The sequence below is a fragment of the Notechis scutatus genome, chromosome 4, assembly GCF_049901735.1.
Source record: "Notechis scutatus isolate UNSWTSFEM ecotype Mainland chromosome 4, rNotScu1.2, whole genome shotgun sequence".
Lineage (NCBI taxonomy): Eukaryota > Metazoa > Chordata > Lepidosauria > Squamata > Elapidae > Notechis > Notechis scutatus.
In genome coordinates this window covers 138340985-138363518 of record NC_142012.1, presented here as the reverse complement: position 1 = coordinate 138363518, position 22534 = coordinate 138340985, and the positions used below count along the sequence as shown (strand labels likewise).

The 22534-nt window shown below is 37.0% G+C and overlaps 1 protein-coding gene across 2 annotated transcripts; it reads left to right on the top strand.

The window, feature by feature from the left end:
- Window positions 1-1244: 1244 nt before the first annotated feature.
- SLC16A14 (solute carrier family 16 member 14) lies at window positions 1245-21253 on the top strand. Of its 2 annotated transcripts, XM_026668044.2 has the most exons (5): window positions 1245-1490; window positions 13968-14243; window positions 16264-16407; window positions 17614-18615; window positions 20062-21253. In XM_026668044.2, exons 2-5 carry the CDS (start codon window positions 13982-13984, stop codon window positions 20211-20213), a joined length of 1560 nt encoding a protein of 519 aa, XP_026523829.2. In that variant the 5' UTR covers window positions 1245-1490; window positions 13968-13981; the 3' UTR covers window positions 20214-21253. The 2 variants fall into 2 exon arrangements, with proteins under 2 accessions (XP_026523829.2, XP_087821236.1); XM_087965110.1 differs by lacking the exon at window positions 1245-1490 and having other exon boundaries at window positions 14120-14206; window positions 20062-20339.
- Window positions 21254-22534: the final 1281 nt, after the last annotated feature.

The window sequence follows — 22534 nt, the reverse complement described above, 5'->3', positions numbered from 1 at the left end:
ATAATTTCTTTATATATCTCTTCTTTTTCTTTCCTATACTAATTTTTTCTTTAATTCCTTTTCTAACTTTTCTTTTTCCTCTTCACTAGAAATAGTTTTTAGTCTTTTAATTGTAATGTTTAATAAAATTACTACAAAACAGGGCAAATTGTTCGGTGGCCCCATGGTAACAAAAATCATCTCATGTGTAGTCTTTTGAGGACTGCTTCTCAGTGGTAGATAGGGGGCCAAGGCCAAAAATGGGCATGTGACAGAATCAGATGAAGTGTTTTCACGCTATATTCATCCATCTTTCATTTGTCCTCCACCCAGCTGGCAGAAGAGCAGTTCACCCATGCCAGAACTGTCAAGTGATCATTTGTGCAAGGCTTTTGAAATTAGGTGTAGGGTTGTCCCACTGTTGCAGCAAATATATGAAGGAAAAGAGCGACCGAAACATCTCACAGTGGAGTTTATGGGAAAGGTTCGTAGCTCAGGATTGAGCTGTGGGTCCTTGGTGTTCTGAGTTTGGTCGTTTGCCTTGAAGACATTTCATTACTCAACTAAGTTAGTGTCACATCATCACAGAGCACCAAGGACTCCAAAGGTTCTACAATTAGTTCCTGAATAAATGTCGGTCTGTCCACCAATACAATACAATATACCGGTACACTATAGGGCTGCACGTCAGCCTTGGAGGTGCAAGAAAATCCTCCATTTTTTAATTGTGAAAAAACTTCGCAAAACAAATAATTTCAACATAGTTTCACCGCGGTCATCTTGCCATTCAGAAAATAAAGCAAAGGGTCCCTGGTGAGAAAGACAGCTTGAAAAAGAGGCTAAGAGTGAAAGGTATTCTGGAATGCAAATTCACCGGTCGTTCGAGGGTTGTTGTTTTTTCCCCCCGAGGCTTCTTCCACTTTCCCAAACTTTCCCCATTTCCTCATCACCAAGAAGGTGCTTCTTGGTCGATCCGAGTAAAGTCTCCACCTCCCGCCCCCCCGCAAGCTCACGTCACTAACTTGCCTGGAGAAGCGACCTGCCAGCCCCGCTTAGCGGAATGTGGTAACCGCAGGACAGGCAGGTTCAACCCTCCAGAACCAGAGACTTCAAGTCACCGGGCTGAGGGAGCGCGAGAGCATGCGCGGGGGGGCTTCCGAGGCTCCGCCAAACCAGCGCCAGCCGGTGTGTCGCCCGCTGGGAAGACCGCGCAAATGACAAGAGATGGGCTGGTGGGGGGCGGGAGGAGGAGGAGGAGGAGGTTTACGGCGAGGCGAACTCCTCTGGGGACAAAAGGGCAACGGTCGGGAGGGGAGAATGGAGGATATAAGCCCCAATCCAGCCCCAGTCCCTCTGACTTCCCTCTCCTCTCTCGTGCCAACAGGGGAAGGCTCCGGACGCTGAGGGGAAAATGCCTCTTGCAGCGCTTCCCGGGAATCGATGGAAAGCAGCAGCGGCTGTACCGTCCCAATTTTCGGGAGGCGTTCAGAAGTAAAACGGTCCCTTTCGGGGTGAGTTGGTGGTGGTGGGTGCTCGGCCTATCCGGGTCTCTGCCCCCCTCTTCTCCTTCCAGACCGGGCTGGTTTAGGTTTGGCTAGGGGGCTTCGGCGAGGAAGGATGCGAGCGCCCAGGTAGAAAGGCAAGGGAGGCGGCAGCGGCGGCGCAGCTTTGTCTGCTGGCGGCGATACAGATTGGCGGCTTTGCAGACAGGTGACTGGCGGTCCACTCGCCTCTCGTCTCCGCTGGGTAAGATTCTGCCGCTGCTGTGGCTGGCCGGAGGTTCTTTACCGGCGATTTTCCCCGGAAGGCGCCTTTTGAGCTTGGCGCTTCCCTGGTCCGCACTTTACTAGCAATCTGTGCTCCTCGGGGCTCTGATCCCTGGTCCTTAGACGCACAGAGCCAGATCCTGGCTTTAGGGGTGGGTGGGGAGGCGCTGCCTGGATCTGAACGAGGAGAGAGAAGCCCAGCTTTTATGTACTTTAATATAATGTTATATTATTTTTGAAAAGCAGAAAAACACTGTGGTTTTTGAGATAAACTAGTGGCCTTAGATTGCAAAGCTCAGCTGTGAAGCTGTTGAATTCTATTTTTTTCAGACTGATCTACCTCAAGATTTCATTGTGAAGATACAAATGAGGGTGTGTGTGTGTGTGTGTGTTTGTGTGTCACTGTTTATAGTCTTGTGAGATCATGTAAAAACGATATATAAATGCAACAAATAAACAAATATTCAAGTACATAAGTGCAGTATCAATGCGGTTTCAAAGAATAGCCTTTCCAATCTAGCATCTGCCAGATTTATTAGACTACACCTCATGCCCAGTGTTGGCTGGATATGAAAGGTGCAATAGGTCCAATATATTTTAAGGCAACAGGTTGGGAAAAATTGCTTAAAAGGCTTATTTATTTCTATAGCGAGCCTGCCATAATAATAATATTACTAGTCTTTTTATTTGAACAAGTAATAATAGTAACAAGTACTAAGTGTGCTTTATAATCTATATTTTTTACGCCACTCAAGTCCCTTACAAGGTGACTCTGAGCAGCTTACAGATTATAAAACAAGTAAAAAATTAAAAGATTAAAACAACACAAAGTTAAAATATTAAGAATCTATGCTGAAGAAGCAGGACCAAATGTGTAGGTATTAAACATGACAGTCTTTTTCAAGATGGTTCTTCCTAAATAAATTAGTATCCCAAAATTAAAAGTTGACCAATAGCTTTTAATAATGTGAAAAATTGAGTATGTTGAAATAATTTTTTTTAAAAAAATGGTATTGTGCACTATTTGGTTCTAAGACACACCACTGATGATTTTGAACACATGTACTTGGCAACCCTGTGATGCTTTCTTAGAAATTATACAGTAATATTTGGAGAGAGAGAGAGAGATACACACAGAGAGAGAGAGAGAGAGAGAGAGAGAGAGAGACTCTTGGCTTCATGCAAGGAAAGCAGCCTTGTGTTCCTGCGCAGCCTGGATTAATTGCTTTGGGGGGGATGACATTTCTCTGTGGACCACCAAAATTTTCTCATGGACCACCAGTGGTCCCCGGCCCACTGGTTGGTGACCACTGCTGTAGATGTAGCTATGCACCCATTAGAATATGAAAGAAACAAAGTAAGTAGCATTTTCTCCTCTGTAACCAGATTAGAACCTAACTCTTAAAGGCTACTTAATTTTTCTATTAGGAATAGATGGCTTGAAGCCTCTGGATTACATCTGGCCCCTAAAGACTTTTTTTTGTGATTCTCAGAATTCCCTCTGTTAATGAAGTTCAGTTGGTTGAATGCCAAGCTATTACATTCTCATAAAATATGAAATGGATGAAAATTGTGAAGAAATACTTAAAACTACCTTCAAAATCAGGAAAATTCCAATCCCTTCAAAGGGTAAATGTGGTTGACCATTTTTCATAATTGTCATTCCCACCATGGTCCTCCTCAATATATTTAATATGAAAGATGTGGGAGATAACCAGGCTGAGCCCAAGGGAAGGGTCAAACATGTCATCAGTCATTAATCCCTTCGTACTCAGAAGAGATCTAAATCCACCCCACCTTGAATTCCTTCTATTCTTATCTCCTGCTAATTTTCCTGGACCTCTACTACAGGTAGTCCTCGACTTACAACAGTTTGTTTAGTGACCATTCAAAGTTACAACAGCACTGAAAAAGTGACTTATTACCATTTTTCACACTTCTGACCATTGCAGCATCCCCATGGTGATTTACATTTGAATGCTTGACAACTGATTCACGTGTGACAGTTGCAGTGTCCTGGAGTCATGTGATCCCCTTTTGTGACATGAGAAGCAAAGTCAATGGGGAAGCCAGATTCACTTTACAACTGTTTGATTAATTTAACAACTGCAGCGATTCACTTAACAAATGTAGAGATTCTTGTAGAGAGCTCAAGCTTACAATAAATTTTATACCTATTTGAACTGTCTGCATCTCTTGAATTTAGTCAAAAGTTGACACTAGTCTTCAATAGCCCCACACCTAGTGATATAGTTTGAAGGGCTCTTGATATCACCAGGAATCAAGCTGATTTTTATTCTTGGTGATATCATAAACACATAAATATAGATTTTTTTTGTAGCAGTAGGAAAGTGGTTCATCGTTGGTAGACCATTTCCAATCTAGCCTGTATTCCTGGATTCATGCCAGGGCTTTGCCTCATGAGCTCTACAGATGATGAGGAGAATCAGGAGAAGACATTTGTGTTTAAACAAATGGCAAAGTGGCCAAGGAATGCTAGGCTATATCACTTCAGCCAGACCTAGTGAGACTAGACTGTAAAGAGGGAGTTATCCGCTATCTCTGTTGAATTGTCCTCTTCTTATTTTCCTTCCTTCCTTCAAAATTAAAGAATAATTCCATTAATCCAAAATACCCTCCAAAGCAGTGTTTTTCAGACATGGAAGTTTGAAGATATGTGGGCCAACTCTCAGAAAGGGAATTCTTGGAGTTAAAAGTCCACACATCTTCAAGTTGCTATGTTTGTATTAGTTTTGTTGCCATCATTAAACATTCTCCTGAGTTTATTTATTTAACACATTTATAAGGCTGCTCAACTCATACATGGTGACTCCAGGCAGCTTACAACACTTACAAATGCTTTTGTTTGTCTATTTTTTTTTAGAAATTTTTGAGTAGCTAGGCTGTAGACAAGATACAAAAGAGCAAAATTACTTCCTTAATGTTAAACAAGGTCTCTATGAATTTTTACAGGTAGTCCTCACTTAACTATCAGTTGCTTAGCAATTGAAGTTATGATGCACCTTCCCAAAAGCCAGTTCTGGAGTTCCAGCAGTTATAGCCACCCCCATAATCATATGACTGCATTTCGGGTGCTTGGCAACCAGCTCACCCTGATGGCCAATTGTAGTGTTCCACAATCATGTGAACACAATTTATGACATTTTTTTGGCCGGTTTCTGGCCTTTTCAACTGGTTTCCAGCAATAAAAAACACCCACAGAAATACCTTAATTTGTTTAATTACTGTCATGTTTGCTTAATGACCACAAAAAGCTGTAAAATCGGATTCAATCACATGGGTATCTCAATTTATTAGTTACTCTCATGACTTACAATGTACATTTGGGACTCCATTAGTTGAGAACCACTTGTATTAAGAAACAGATTCCTTTAATACGGTGTTATCTATTGGCTGTCAATTGTTGTCTTTCCTGTCACTAAATATATATTAATAAACCTGCCACTATCACCAATAGAGGTTAATCTGGTGCTAATTCTCTAAGCTTCCTTCAGATCCTTCTTAAATCTCAGTTCTACCCTTTCCTGTAGAATATCAATTGGAGTTGCTCTACAGGTGTATGCTCTGATTGACAGTTCTATTGCCCAGTTGTCTCAAATGGCTAGCACATAGAGGGCCAGTCAACTGCACATGGGGGAGGCAGATATTGTGTCTATTTAAGAAGCACGTTAGCCTGATATATTTTTCTGGGATAATGCCATTGCATGTGAAGCTTGTAAAAGTCTTGCTATAATTGCTCCTTGTTGATAACCTAAAACTCAAGTTCTAAAAATTCTTTTTGAGTAGGTTTTTGCTGATTAGTTTGTACTCTGATTACATGTTATTTTTCTACTTGCTAGAAATATTTAGTGTATATGTCCTTGTGCTTGATTTATGATTTGAAGATGAAGCTAGCATATGGATTGTCATTAGTAACTACAAAAGGTATTTGTTTGGACAATTCATTGTATAGGAAATGAGAGCCAGTTCAATATATGATTAAGATACCAGGCTAGAAACTGGGAGACCGTGAGTTCTAGTCCCACTTTAGGCGTGAAAGCCATTTGGGTGACTGCCAGTCTCTCTCAGTCCAATTTACCTCACAGAATTATTGTTGTGGAGAAATAGGAGAAGGAAGGTAAATGCCTTCACTGTTTGATTTATTTATAAAAATAATAAACGGTGGATAAAAACAAATAAAACAAAAAATAGTGAGACAGTATATAAAAGTAGCAAATGAAGAAATACATTCCTGAAGGAAATACACATTAGTAGGACAGAGCAGTTCAAAATATAGCTTGCTATATTTTGCTATCACTGTGTCAGTCAATGCCATGTAATCTTGCTTCATTGCTTAAGGTTTAGCCGGTGACGCCTAGCCTTGTTGTGTAAAGATAGATAAGACATTGTAATCATGGATTTTTCAGTCCTTGTTTCTGCAATCCTGAGAATTGCTTTGAAAGCCAGAAGTAGAAATTGTGATGATTTCATACAAAAGTTTTTATTTTAGGTTTTAAAAATTAAACCATACAAATACATTCCACCTTTTAGCAATTCTTTTGGAATGGGAATGTATGAACCTCCCACCAAATACCATTTTAGTTTTCATGAGCATTCACCAGGATAACAATCGTCAAGAATCCATTCATTCTTCCTTCATACGTTTTTTTTTTGCAATTTGATCCTTATCTTTAAGCCTGCCAAAATCACCTTATAGGGGAGATGAGTGGCATAAAATTTTATTAAATATATTATTCATACTGTCTATATACTTATTCATTTTGTACAGGTCATTCACATTTTTATTCAAGCAACTTTGTTGACTTTTTGCTGTTTATTCTTAAGTGCCCATTTCTATAGCATTCAATTAATGTTTATGTTTCTTTTGACAATGCCAACTTCCACTCCCAAAGTTCATTTTTGCTTCTTCTAACAATTGTTACATGCTTTGTAAACAAATTACATGCTGGCCATTCCCTTTCGAATAGGACTTACACGTCTTAACATTTCTCTGTCCAGTTTCCTCTCTTTAGAAAGCATCCTAGCAAGGGTTACATTCCATTCACTTGCTCATCTGTTTCAAAATGTTTATATAACTTGCAGTTTTCACTTTGTGTTTTTTGTGAAACAAAACTGCTTTTGTCTCTGATACATTAATTTTTTTGATCCATATTCCTTGTTACAGTATGCAGCATTTCTAACATTCATTGCAAATCATTTAGGTGTCACCCAATAACACATCATCTGAATATTCACACACAAGCACACACATACTCTTTTACAACTTCAATCAATATACCATTATTAGACACAAATGCAGTCTTCACATTCTTGTGAAACAAGTTGCATACATATCTCAAAATGAATCATATATGTATTTCCATTTTTTTCAGAACTGAAAAATATGGCTAAAAGTGGCTAAAATATGCAGTAACTTGGACAAATGCTTTAACAATACAGGTAAAAAACAATATTTTGAAAGTGCTCTATTCCACAATTCAGTCTAACTGCAATTAAAATGAACCCTTAAGCTAAAAACACTAAATAAAAACATAACAAAATCAGTACACAGTACACTATCAATAACTATAAAAATAATTATAGAAAATCTTATACTTGTAATCTAACACATTTTACTAATCAAATTTAAAACAGATAGCTCTATCATCTCGCCATCCAACTGCTTCTACCAATCATTTTGAATTAATAAATCACAAAGAAACTAAATATGTGGTGAGATATGCTGATGACACATAAAATATTTTGGGATCATGGTGAATAAGATTTAGAAAAAATCCTACATCATTTTAATCAACAAAATCCAGCAATAATATTTGAAGTAAAAAAGAACAAAACAAAAATATGCTGTCTCCCTGGATGTTCTCATACAAAGCACAATGATCATTAGTAATTGGTCAGCCAAGCCACACTGATAAATGCTGTACCTTAACAACCAGTCAAATTATCCAGAAGGAAAAAGGATAACAAGCATGAAGCTCAGTTACAATATGTACTAACATTGAAGATAAGACATGGGAATATAAGAATACAAAAGAAGTCTTAAAAAAATAACTACTCATCAAGGACAATTAAATAGAGAATGAAAACATAAAACTCCAAAAACAGCAAACAAAGATACATTGCAACAGTTAATACACTATATAGTAGAATATACAATGGTAGAAAGCTATGCTTTTCCGGAGAACAAATCACTGATTTGCATTTTAAACTTACTGGAGATTGTTTCAGTTATTTTCTTTGACTTGTATATTACCGAGAGCTATACTGTGAATATACTATATATATAATATAGTATATATTCACTGTGAATATCTTAGTCCATCTGATTAGTTTCAACACCTTCAGATACTGTAACTATATCAATATCAAAAGATTTGCCAAAACAAGGGCAAATTAGACACAATTAAATTTGAAAATCTTATAGTACATAACCCAGAGCATCTTATTAGATCTTATTATTAAAATTTTGGATGAAATGTGAGTAAAAAACTAAATAAGTCAAAGGTCAAACCTTTAATTTGGAATTGACTCTTAATAGCGTGGACATAATTTATTGTACTGTAGCTCATAATTCCATTTTAATAAAGTTTAATAATAAACAAGGGGAAACACACATGAATGGTATAAATCAGGGGTGTCAAACTCAATTTCATTAAGGGTTACATCAGGGTTGTATTTGACCTTGGGGGCCGGGGTGGGTGTGGCCAGTGTAGGCATGGCCAGCTCAATGTCACTCATGTTGAGGGGCACCTGTGGTGGCCAAGTGCTAAGGCAGAACATCCCTCAGACCGACCCTCCCTCTATTATAATGTTCCTTTCTTCCCTCCCTCCTTCTCTCCCTTCTTCCTTCCCTCTTCCTTCTCCTTTCTTCTTCCATCCTCTCTCTCATTCTTTTTCTTTCCTTGCTCTCTTCCCATCTTTCCTTCTTTTTCTTTTTCTTTTCTCTTTCTCCTTCCCTGTCCCTTCTTGGATGCTCAAATGCAAAAGGGAAAACATTTCTCCTTTTGTTTTGTTTTTAGTTTGTTTTCCTAGCCCCCTGCCAGCGAAAATGGACCCCAGGAAGGCCACATGCGCCCCCTGAGCTCCGTTTTCACTGGTAGAGGCACCGCAGGCTGAACTTTGCTGTTTCCAGGGTGGTCCCGTGAACCAGATCTACATGGGCACTAAGCACTATGTGGGCCAGATTAGGCCCACAGCCCTTGAATTTGACACCCATGATATAAATAATGTAAGGATATACCATAAATGCAATAAATCAATAAATACACAGAAAAGATCAAGATAATTCAAAAGAGTAAGACAAAAATGCCTGTATAAAGTAATTCCCCAAAAACCTGAAGGAACTATTTTTGAAAACCCATGTCACCCCACAAGAAAATATACATAGGATGGTCAGTGGAGACCAGATAGGAAGAACATTGGATTCCACTAAAATACCAAATGATCAAAACATGTGGAGTTGAGCTGCTGAGTATTGGGTAAGGTGCTTAACAGACTAGGCTAGGAAAATATGAAAATCATAGTATTTGAAGCCAACAGATGTACATAAAAGAACAGAAATGGAATAGCCAATCCAAAAATATTTGGAGAACAAAAGTATGGAACTTAGGAGAGAATGAAACACTGGATTCCTTAGACCACATGACATCTCAATGAAGCAGAAATCATAACCTGCCTACATTTAAATGGTTTGCTGTCAAAATGATATATTTTATACTATTTACAATTGTGTTGTGCGTTAAAAATTTTATGTAACTGAAAATGGCCAATATGCATATTCTTTCCTTTTGTTCATCTGCTCTTGATTTTACCCCCCCCTCCAAAATGTTCTGTCTCACATTAAGTCTCTCTGATTAGCCATGTATTCCCACTATTTCTCTTAATATTTTAGCATAATCAAATCAAGTTTTAGATTTATAATTTGTTCATGTGCCACGCTTAAAATATGTGTTCAAAAGGGACCTTTTTCTAAACACATACACACATACAGTTATCATTTTGGTTCATTTTTGTGACTCAAAGTAACCTCATCATATTTTGTTTGTACTCATTTTGGTTTCATCTGTCGATTTATGTCACCTAGCAGTATAATTGTCACGCATTCACTCCCAGATCCCATTCATTTCAAAGTTGTGGAAATTTCCCCAAAATTCATCTCTGTATTTTCTGTTGTAACTATTCACTGGGATGTGACTTGCAGCTATCATCAACCTGTATATTTCTACTTTCTTATGCAGTCTTGATGAAATCAGTTCTGATACATATTTGTTCCTTTCATTAATAATTAAATGTATACCTTTATTTTCTTGTAGTTATTCATCAACTCAAATCTACAAGACCAGACTATCTTCATGCAGAAAATGTGTGTGTTTGTGTGTGTGTGTGTGTGTGTGTGATATATCACAGTCTTTACCAGTTCAGCCTGCACTTAATGATCTCTGCCATTTGTCATGGCTGATAGAGATTGGGGGAAGCTGAGAAGAAGAGAGAATAGGCATAAACAATCAAATAACAGAGTTGATTGATAGTTTATCTTATAGATGTAAATATAATCTTATGCAAAAATATTTTGGGAAATACTGTTTCAAATCATTCAAAGAGAATTTGAATTATTAACACTGCAAATGAAAGAGGGAAATTTTGCCTAGTTTCTAAGTTTTTATACTTACTCCAGAACACTATTAAATATACCTTTCTGAAATCTGAATAGTTCTAGATCCCTTGATCTTGTGCAGGACTTTATAATAGCAATGGTCAACTGAAGATTTTATATTACAATTTTAATTATATAGAGAAGATGCAGGCTCTATAGCAGCATTACATAACATTAACCTGGATAGTTAACAATCAGTGTGATATATTTTGGATGCTACAGGCACATCCAATATTAAATTAATATAGGATCTCTACTATAGAGATTACCTTGCAAGCTAACATACTATGGCCTTCTGCAAACTAGAATTATATGCAATATATTGACAACTTACCCAGGATATCTGTTTATAGGTAGTCTCAACTTATGATCACAATTTATGTTGTTAAGTGAAAAATTTGTTAAGTGAGTTTTGCCCCATTTTACAACTTTTCTTTTGCCCCATTTTACGACTTTGCCCCATTTTACGACATTTGTTAAGTTATTAAATTAGTAACACAGTTGTTAAGTGAATCTGGTTCCCCATTGACTTTGCTTGTCATAAGGTTACAAAAGTTGATCACATGATCCTGGGACACTACAAGGGTCATAAATATGAGTCAGTTGCCAAGGCCTGAACTTCAATCATGTAACCATGGGGATGCTGCAACCGTCATAAGTGTGAAAAATGGTCATAAGTAACTTTTTTCAGTGTCACTGTAACTTTGAATGGTCACTAAATGAACTGTTGTAAATTGAGGACTACCTATATTTGTGGTATAAAATGTAGTCTTTATCCTGAAATGTCAGAATATTTTATCTTAATAACTTTTGTTTTGTTTTGTTTTATTCAGGTAATTTCTCTACCTTGAATAAAAATAATTTATCAGTTTCATACCTAAATGGGAAAGCGATTGCTAAAATTTCTGTGAGAGTTTCAGAGATGCAATCTCTCACACCAGCTTTCCCTCTTTATATTATATATTGTCCTTGGTCATGACAAACATAGAAATAATAATTTAAAAAAAAACCTAAATGTCAAACTTCTGACAAAAGAGTATGAGAGTTGATTAATATTTCATTGCCTAATGGGATCTGCTTATCTTGTTTGGTTTAGAACAAATAACAGTGTTTGTCATTGCTTCTCCAAAGAGTTTCCTTCTCCTTTCTAATTTTTTTTCATGGTATTTAATTGTGGAACAGTAGCCTGGTCATGCAAGGGAATGAATGGAGGTTATGGTAGGAGGTCAAGATGACTCAGTTGTGAGGTGAGATCTTGTGTCCTATCATAGTACTGTCCAGTGGATGGGGCGTGGGCATAGCTTGTTAGAAAAAACAATGACCTTTCCTGTTTCAGAGTATATTTACAGTTCAGATGTCCAGAGATATGATATGTATATGTGTGTGTGTGTGTGTGTGTGTATAGAAATAGTCACCTTAGAAATGCTTTGCTGGGTAGCAAATACTTTCAGTTACCAAAATTTTTGCATCTTTCAATAAAGCTGCAGTGTGAATGAATTGGCTCTGCAATATAGCTGTTGTTGTAATAAATACACTGCAATGTAAATATCTTTAATAAAATTAAACAATCAATAATTAATACAACACCATAATTTAACTATAGTTTAAGGCATCCAAGTTTGGTGTTTTCCCATATATTTTGTGAGACTTGCTCTTTATAGTTTTATCTCACAGACTTTTAACATGTAAAGTCTAGTATCCCATATTTTTATATATTTTACCTCTTTATTATTTTCATTTTATTTTATTTGATTGTAAATAACTGAAAAACAGCAAACATACCTAATACACCTTCCTATTTTCCCCACTGCAGCCACCTTGTGAGCTGGGTTGGGCTGAGAGACTGTGACTGGCTCAAATTCACCTAGCCGGCTTTCATGCCTAAGGAAGGACTAGAACTTACAATCTCCAGGTTTCTAGTTTGGTACTTTAACTATTAGATCAAAGTGGCTCACATGTTTTTTGCTGTTCTGATTATTCAGACAACAGTGAAATGATGTGATAAAATGAGCCTGTGAAGAGTGAATTCATATATTTCTGTCATTTATCTTCCCAGGTTTAAGAGCATGTTATCTCCTCTCTTCCAAAGGCAAAGATTTTTTTCTGCAGATGTGAGCAAAATTTACTAGTAAATGCATTTTAGCTGGAATACCTGATACTGCAAACACAACACATTTTTAAAAAGAGAGTAGTTCAGAAGGGGCAGAGCTCAGAAAGCAGCTTTTAAGATCTTGAGATAAACAACAGATGGTATAATTATGCAAAATCAAAAGTGCAGATGGTATATTATAGAAAGCAGCAGGTAGGTTAATTTTAGGTTAGATAATGGCCCTCATTGTTTTTCCTTAAGTCAGCTGCAGAAACAAATAAAACTTTTACCAGATATACAATATTTATGTGCTATTATATCAATGGAAGAGGTGTTTGAAAATGAAAATCCACATGTTGCCTTTTTCTCTCATATTGTTCTTTAATCAATTTTAGTTTTAGAGGTGCTTCTACATAAATGCTGGTAAGCATGGCACAATTATATTTTTAAAATTATATTGGCTAAAGATGCAATATAACAAAAATTTAAAGCTATTGACTATACTTATACCAAGCAAGGAAACAGTTTAACCCTAAAGTATCCTACATTATTAACTTGGGTGAATCACACTTTTTTTAAAAAAACTAAACTCAGTTAGATTGACTTAGATTCAAAAGAGCCACAAAAGCCCTGGTGTCTGGACAGATGTTTAATATTTCCTTATAAAGGTTGGAAAGATATTTTATTTTGATAAAAACCAATATAGAAAAGTAAAATTTTAAAAATGTATACAAAGTGTTATATACAAAGTGTATACAAAGCCTATATACAAAGTGTTCTCTATATTCTGTCCTATTGCTATTATTTCTAAATTGCTATACAAGTTACTATTACTACAATAATTACACCTACAATACTTTTATTATTCAATTATTATTACAATACTACATTCTATAGCAAAGTTATTTTCCTCTTACACTGTTTCTTCTGTTTTTTTCTTCTATTACTGAACCTTATAGAATAAGGAATATGTAGAATAATTGCAACTTTCCCCATTGTGCCATATTGTGTTTGTACTTTTTCTTGCTGTGCCTTTTTCCTCTGGACAATTTATTCCTTTTGAAAGAAAAATACCTTCTTTGGTTTGGCTGTTTCACCCTATTTGCTGGTAATTACAGAGCTTCCAAAACTCCCATCTTCTCCCACACCTGTTTCAAGGTTGCAGCTTGAATAGCAGCCCTGCTGCGTGATGAGGGGTGGGGGAAGCTCAAACAAGAAGGGAAGAAGGCAGCACAGGTGCCTGAAATTTTGTAAGTAGCATGCTCAACTATGGGGACAATCCCTCCCCCCCAAAATTTATCCTGATTTATTCTGAAAGGTAGCCAATTCAATGAAGCCTGTTCAAATGGCCAATTGGCAAGTATCATCCACTTGTGTTTCATCTTATTAAAAAATGTAACAGTAAGTAAATGAAATGCAACTTTTATCAGGAACTACTAAATATTTGATTTTTTTCAAGGTACTTGACCGAAAATGTATGACAATCATGAAGATATTGATTCTGATTCTGAAAAGAACTCCAAAGAGAGGGAGCAGAAGCTGAAGTCAAATCCAGATATTGATAGAGGATGGGCTTGGATGATAGTCTTTTCCTCTTTCCTGGTGCATATACTCATCATGGGGTCACAAATGGCTCTTGGAATTCTCAACATGGAATGGCTTGAAGAGTTCAGCCAAAGTCGAGGGCTGACAGCATGGGTCAGCTCCCTCAATATGGGTATTACTCTGATTGTAGGTAGGATCCCATATTGTTACTATTATATATCAGTTGCTATCTTGATTAAATATTGCTGTATTGAAATCAGTCCTATGCAGTTATATGGGATAACCCATTATCTCAGTGGAGAAGGCTTATATACATGGGATAAGAAATACTCAATAACATGGGGATTCCCATATGTAATATTGAACATATTTGCTCAGTCTTACCTTATTAATAAAAGAAATATTCCTTAGACTTTGCATAAGGCAATCTCCTTGAGATAGCATGTTCAGATTAACATCTTTTTGATTGTGGAAACTTTTTTGGAGAACACGTGACAACAACATGTATTCTTTTTTAGTTTTGTTTCATAGTTAATGGAGCCAAGTTTTGATTATATAACACTTTTAAAATACAGGCCATCAGAAAATGTTGTTGTATTGGTTCATCTGTGATAGAATTCCTTGAGCCAGAAAACAAGCATGAATGTTTGCAAAATGTTGCAGAAGAAGTTCTTACAGGCTTTGCAGCAAGGCTCTATTCTCATCAGCAGCCAGAAAGGAAACAGGCCTAACAGTCAGGTAGGGAAGTGCTGCAGTGAGCTAATTGGAGCTTACAGGTTGCCGACCACCTTTAGATTCCTTTTTGATGCATTTCAGAATGTTTGCCTAGAAGGTATTATTGCACTTCGAATGGAAAACAACTTTCCTCCCAGGTCACCTTGACCCTGACTTCAGTCTGTCTCAACAACAGTCTGGCAATGAGATGGAGACGCCACTGTAAAAATGGGGTCTTCAACAAGCAGTAAGCAGACCCATCTTGGACCAGGGATCAGGAGGCTGTCTTCATGAGCCCTTCGTGTCTGAATTATACCTTATTCAAATGGTTTCTGTAGAATTTCCCAAAATGCAATTGAGTGCGTGACCAGCCATCTCAGAATAATACTGCGGGCAGTGTGCAAGGATTAAAACATGAACAGCATACAATCTGGTGCTCAAGTATAAAATACAATAATTCCAGTCACAAAAAAAACACATCAACAACAGCAGAGCACATCCAACTTCTTGATCCAAATGACTGGGGAAAAGTCTTTCAAGCACTGTTTCCTGTGCGTGCTATTATTTTATGCATTATATATTTACTTTCAGCATGTATATTCTGCCTGTTTGTCAAACTTCAAATGGTTATAACTATAGCAAAAGTCTCCATCTTGAGGTTCTTCAGTCCAGATGAATAACCTTCAATAAGCTGTAATTACAGCATCACGATTAATATGATGGCTATCTGTGGTATTGAGTAGCACATTAAATCTGAATTTCAGGCTTAAATTAGTGTGTGTGCGTGTGTGTGTGTGTGTGTGTAGGGAATAAAATCATGCATGCTTAATTGTTATTGATAATTGATCTATGATGAAAACATAGCCTTCAAGTGCCTTTAATGTATATATAGGTAGTTCTCGACTTACAACCATTCATTTAATGGCTGTTCAAAATTATAACAATGCTGAAAAAAAGTGACTTAGGACCAGTCCTGCACTTACAGCCATCATTATGTCCCCATAATTACCTGATTAAAATTCAGGTGCTTGACAATTGGCATCTATTTATGGCAGATGCAACATCCTGGGATCATATGATCATAGGAGGTTCCAACAAGCAAAGTCAAAATTCAAAGTCGGATTTACTTAACGGCTGAGTGATTCATGCAATGACTGTGGTGATTCAACTATGGCAAAAGAGGCCATAACATTGGGTGCAGTTCCAGTCCCAATTATGATCATAAATTGAGGACTACCTATATAAGAGCTTAGATGCTACCAGTATGCAGTTTTGTACCACAAACATTTAGCTTTTTGAGACACATTCATGTAAGGTCTTGTTGCTGTCATCTAGTATCTGAAATTCATTTAATTAGTAAATTCACCTTTACTAATTAATGCTTATGGGATGTATACTGATTTGGAAAATTGTAGTTAAATGCTTTCAAGTCTCATATTTGTGAAGAAAATAATTAGAGTTTATGAAAGCAATCTATTTCACATGTTCTGTCACAGGTCCCTTTATTGGTTTGTTTATTAACACCTGTGGGTGTCGGAAGACAGCAATAACTGGAGGAATCTTAAATGCCCTAGGATGGATATTAAGTTCCTATGCTTCAAATGTACATTATCTCTTTATTACATTTGGAATTATAGCTGGTAAGCATTAATAATTTTTGGATATACATTGGGAAATCTATTTTTCTGAAGAATATAGATATGCTAACGTGAACAAGCCTAAGTCTGTCTTTGTGAACACATAGACTGTAGCTTCAGGCTACATAAGCTTGATTAAGGTGTTAAGTTGCATATATAACACAGTATGTATTCAATCATAACTATTCATGGAGCTGCCTTTTGGACCAGTTGGAATTTTAGAGTAGTCTTGAAGAGTAGTCCTATATAGAGTGCATTGCAATAGTCCAAATGGGAGCTGCTAGAACATGAGTGACAGAGAGAAGGCCCATCTGATTCAAGAAAAGAGGCATTTGGGAGACTGCAAAAGCTCTGGAATCTGCTCTCACCTATTCCCTGAATAGGAAGCAAGAATCCAAAGGAACTCCCAAATTATGTACTAGTTCTACCCGGAGAAGTGATATTTAGTCAAGAACTGTAGAAGGTAAATCATTAGGATTGGCAGGTCCTTGAAACCAATGCCACTTAGTTTTACTAGTTTTGGGCCTCCTTATTTGTATCCTCACAGCCTCCAAGCACTGGAAATTTTTCCATAGCACAGTTTGCTCAGCTAGGGATGTAGATGTAATCATCTGCACACTAATAATACTTGACAGTAGATGACCTAGTGTCAGATGTACTGTATACTGAATAAAAGTGGAGGAGAATATTGAATCCTATGGCATCCTGAAAATGAAGGGCCTTAGGCCAGGTTTTTCCTGGAACTAGCCCAGAAGGAAGGGCCTGACTGATATAAATCACATATGTGTATTGCATTTGTTGATTATGATTTTAAATCTAAATTTAAAAAGTAGATCCCCTCTTAAATCAAGAGAGAGCCTTCTAACAAATTCTTCACCTCTGTTGCAGCCCAAATGTACTAACTTAGTTGATATTCAGAAGTTGAATAGTAGATTTGCTCTAGGAGAGATGGCTTTGGAATGTGACCATCGATAATGAGTTTAGGATGAAATACTACTTTCCAACACATAAAGTTTAAAAAGATCCTAGAACAATTCATGCCTCATTTCTAGTTCCTGAGGGCCAAAACCTAAAACCACATGTCTATGTTTCTTTAGATATTTAGCCCAGCCTTTCATTCCTGTTTTAGGATTTTCTGGCAGTTAATCTTCATCTATTAACACAATCATGGAAGGTTCCTGGATAAGTCTGAAATGTTTCATGTTTCAGGTATTGGAAGTGGGATGGTGTACCTGCCTGCTGTGGTCATGGTGGGAGAATATTTTCAAAAGAGAAGGGCTCTTGCCCAGGGACTCAGCACAACTGGAACAGGCTTTGGTGCTTTCCTGATGACAGCTTTGTTGAAATATCTTTGTTTGGAGTTTGGCTGGAGGAATGCCGTGTTCCTTCATGGTGCAGTCTGTCTGAACCTGTGTGTTTGTGGAGCACTTCTGAGGCCAAATCATTACAAGAAGGAAGCTACTGAGCAAAGCAAGGATGGAAACAAGAGTCAAAGCAATAGTCCAACAAACGTTCTCTCCTGCTCTGCCGAAGTGCTAACATCGAATTGTGTTTTAAGGGAAGCGAAGAAAGAGGCAAAGGGAGGACAGGGTACAAAAGAAAAGATTGCCAAAATTTCAGCCTTGGAAAATAAAGATGGAATCAGAGACCAAAAGGAAATCTATACTCTTGGTATTCTAAAGCGAGTAGGGCAGCTGACAGTCACAAGCCAGAAAGGCTTCAGGACCTGGTATTCCAGTTACTTTGGAACTGCTTCTCTCTTCACTAACAGAACATTTGCAGCTTTTGTATTTTGGGCTTTATTTGCCTATAGTACTTTTGTAATTCCTTTCATCCATCTCCCCGAAATAGTGAAACAGTACAGGTTATCAGCACAGAATGACATCTTTCCTTTGACCTCAATTATTGCAATTGTTCACATTTTGGGGAAGGTGGTCCTTGGCATAATCTCTGATTTGCCTTGCATCAGTGTTTGGAATGTCTTCATGGCAGCTAATTTTACTCTTGTCTCTTGCATTTTTATTTTGCCATTAATGCATACATTTGCTAGCCTCGCAGTGGTTTGTGCCCTAATAGGATTTTCCAGTGGATATTTTTCACTTATGCCAGTTGTCACTGAAGATCTAGTAGGGATTAAGCATCTTGCAAATGCCTACGGAATCATCATTTGCGCCAATGGGATATCAGCACTCTTGGGACCACCTTTTGCAGGTAAACATAACATTTTTACTTACATGGTATCAATAGCAATAGCACTTAGATTTATACCCCACCATAGCTTTACAGCCTTCTCTTTGCAGTTTACAAATGTCCGCATATTGCCTCCAACAATCTGGGTCTCATTTTACTGACCTCGAAAGGATGAAAGGCTGAGTCAACCTTGAGCTGGTCTGGATCGAACTCCTGGTTGTGGGCAGAGTCAGCCTGCAATGCTGCATTGTGGCACCACTGTGCCATCACAACTTATCTCTGCCTATGTTTACATGCTCAATTATTTTGCTTCTCTAGAAAGACAAGACATAGCAATTGCTTTGATGGCATGCCTGCCAATTATAAAAACCTCATTTGAATATTTTGTATAGCCCTGATACTAAAGTTTGAAAATCAACAAATATTGTTCATTTTCTACAAAACACCAGCAAAATATGTCAAGTAGAGACAGGTTTTAGCATTTTCTTTATAGGAATACTCATTTATTATCCCATAGTACTATTACATTATTATTATATTTATTTATAACAATAAGTATGATATAGTTATCTCAGAATGCAAGAGTGACAGTAATGGTCTTTCAGGAAGTCAGATTTTTATTGATTTTTTTTGGAGAAGGGAATTCTAATACTAAGAGCATTTTAACAACAGACTCTACTAGCTTGAGGATAGTGGGCTTATTGGATAAATTCATGCTGAGGCTGGACATCTATTGGAATACTTTAATGTGGATACTGCTATGGAGCAGGAGTTTGAAATGCATGGCTGAAATGTTTTCTTCCACCAGGATTCTGCAATTTTAATAAATACAAAAGGAGCAAATGAAAGTGAAGAAACTGAAAAGAGAAGCAAACAGGAATACGTGTATTTTTTCTCACATGCATTTATGTTTAGTGAAAGTAGGATTTAGGACCTAGGTTAGCAAACTGTGCAAAATATGCCTCTTTGACCCATTTTTTGCAGAACGTTTATTGGCAAATAGTATTTTTTGGTGGCATGATTTGTGCAAATAAAAATAAACCCTGTTCGAATCCGTGACCCCAATTACCCTTGAAAAAATAGGAAGTAGATGGGTCAGTTTCATGACTCCTGAAACCCATAGAGACAATAAATAAGTCTACCACAGTCATAGCAAAGTTGTCCACCTCTTGATTTAAGTAGATATTCCAAAGGTTTTATAGAAAAAAAGTGTATTTAAAATATAAATTTGAAGAAACAGACTAACTTCCCGCTACTGTTTCAGGCTTAAGACAATAAAAGAAAAAACTGATTTGAGAGAGTGGCGAAATTAATGTAATATATGACAATCTTGTTACAGATGAAAAAAAGAAGTTAGACATAGAATTGTGTCTATGAGCAATACTGTATTAATAGAAAAACTAATGTTCTATGCTTCTTGATTATTGCTAACGGTACCCTATTGACTGCTTTCTTTTTATTTTCTAGGATGGATTTATGATCTCACACAAAAATATGACTTTTCTTTCTACATATGTGGTTTCCTTTATATAGTGGGAATACTGACTTTGCTCGTTCAGCCTTATATAGACAAGGAACAGCCATCATCAGAAAAAAATATAGAAAATGGAAATGTTTAGAATCGTTCAATTCATGTTTTTATGGAAGAAATCTTGCATTTCTGAAGGAAGTATCAAATTATGTATCTGATGGAGCTAACAATGTTAAACAAAACTGAACATATCAACCCTTATACTAAGGTGCATGTCAATCAATAATTGAACATTAATTTTTGTGAAGTTGGAGGTAAAAGGCAGGAAACAAAGAACTTGAGTAGTGATCATTTGCCATTAAATGCCAAATATAGGGCCAGTGTGAGAAAAAAGTCTGCAAATAATCCTTTGTAATCCCCACCAAAAATAATAAGTAGGTGAAAGAAAGTTTGAGTCTTGGTGCATGCATATAAATACTGTCAGGTTCCTAGTTTGTTAAGAATGGATTTTCATCTTTCTGCAATTGCTTGCTGCTATAATAAGAGACTCTGAGACTGAAAAATTCAGCAGGAAGGTTATTGCAAGTGGTCAAAGCAGATATACCTGACATTTCTCCTTATTTCTGATCCACTGAAAGGCCAGCTCAGATTTTCTAGGCCAAGACCATGGTTATTAAACCCCTTTTGCTGTCTTGTTTACCATGGGTTAGATTTTAATGCTTTGCTCCAATATCAGAATCAAATGGTAACCTAGAAAGATCAATCCATTCATTGAATGATCTAGCTCTGCTAATGGGCCAACCAGAATTTACCATAGCTCAACACACCAGTAATCCTAGTGCAGTTGCACTTGTCTTAGGAACTGTTGTTGCAATAGCTGCTACAATTACAGTTCTCCACTATTCTCTCATTTTGCCTGGCAAGTATGATGGGAATGTGGGCAAAAAATATGATCTTTCTCACTCAGTGTGAAGTACACTTTTAAAAAACCTGGAGAAATTACTACAGATCAGTTCTTCATAAGATTCATAATATTATTGAATAATGGATGGCTGTATAAAACTTCCTACCCCTTCTGATTCAAAATAGCTTAGATATAGATAATAATGATAATTTTGTGATGTGTTTGAGGAGTGTTTTTCATAATTCTGCTAAACTGATGATAGCCAACCATAAAATCAACTGCCTGTTACAAGATAAATGGTTGATGAGTGCGTATGTGGTAGACTTTCAGATATTAGGTCAAGATTTGGACTGGAATATAAAGCAATTAAACCACCAGTTTAAAGAGGGCCTAGCTCAGAGGTGTCAAACTGGTGGCCCGTGGATCGAAAATGTCATGTGCAGGCCACGCCCACCCCAACTTCGTGAAGGGGGAAAACATATTCATATGATGGCAACATGACATCACCCTTGGCCTAGCTGATGAGTTATGAGATGAGTTCATTGGGCAGGGAATCTTAATGGATCCTGTCTGTGATAATCTAATTCTGAATTTGAAAATGGAAGACTCAAAGAATTGTGGCAATGCTATTGTGAAAAAGGGAAATCTCACCATTCTCTTGTCTTGTTTCCTCTTCTTGCTCATCACAATATTCTAATGGCAGTTGGGAGCTAGCAGGAAGTGTCTTTCTGTAAAAGAAAAACAATACTGGCATGCAAAAGACTTGTGCTTGTATTGTTAAGAATTGAGCCATTTTGCTCAGGAACATCTTGCTTAGTCTCTCCTTCCTGGTGAAACAATTAAGTTCTATAATTATGGAGAAGAGAGGTACTTTGCAAACAGATTCCGTACATACTTCAGATTTGGGCTAGTTAGAAACCAGGTTTGTCAGAGCTGAGGATTTCTAAAAAATTACAAAGTATCCAGGGTTTTGACCATAGCTATCAACATTTGGCCCTTTGTTTCAATGGAGATTCTTAATCATCTGGGTCATAGTTGTCCCAAAGGTGTTTTTCATAAGATACCTAGATTTTCTTGGTTTTTTTTTCCCCCTTGAAGACGTTTTGCTTCTCATCCAAGAAGCTTATTCAGTTTTCTTTTCTTCAAATTAAAGCTTGGATGAGAAGCGGAAAAGTCTTCAAGAAAAAAAATCAAGAAAGTCCAGTTGTCTTTTGAAAAGCATCTTTGGGATGATTTGGTCCTTTGTTTTACTCTTAAGATTTAAGTTGTCTATAACTAACATATAACTATCTTCTCCAATATATTCTAGTACTATGGTCAATTTTATCATTTCTGCAATCACACACTATTATGCCTTGCCTTCTCAGCATAATAAATTCCCAATGTGGATGGAAATATCAGTGACAAGCTCTTAAGGTCTGGCCAGTTTTTGAGTGCACAGTCATTCCTACTATCATGATCATGAACTTCTTTATCTTCAACATCCTGATGCATTTTCCTATTGTCTTGACAATGGCTTCACTTCAGATTCATAATGTGTGCATTCATTGGGACCAAGAAAGCCT

Coding starts and splice junctions, on each gene's coding strand:
- SLC16A14 (XM_026668044.2), top strand. CDS start 13,982: ATGTATGACAATCATGAAGATATTGATTCTGATTCTGAAAAGAACTCC. Junction 16,408..17,613: donor TACATTTGGAATTATAGCTG/GTAAGCATTAAT, acceptor TTCATGTTTCAG/GTATTGGAAGTGGGATGGTG. Junction 18,616..20,061: donor CTTGGGACCACCTTTTGCAG/GTAAACATAACA, acceptor TTTATTTTCTAG/GATGGATTTATGATCTCACA.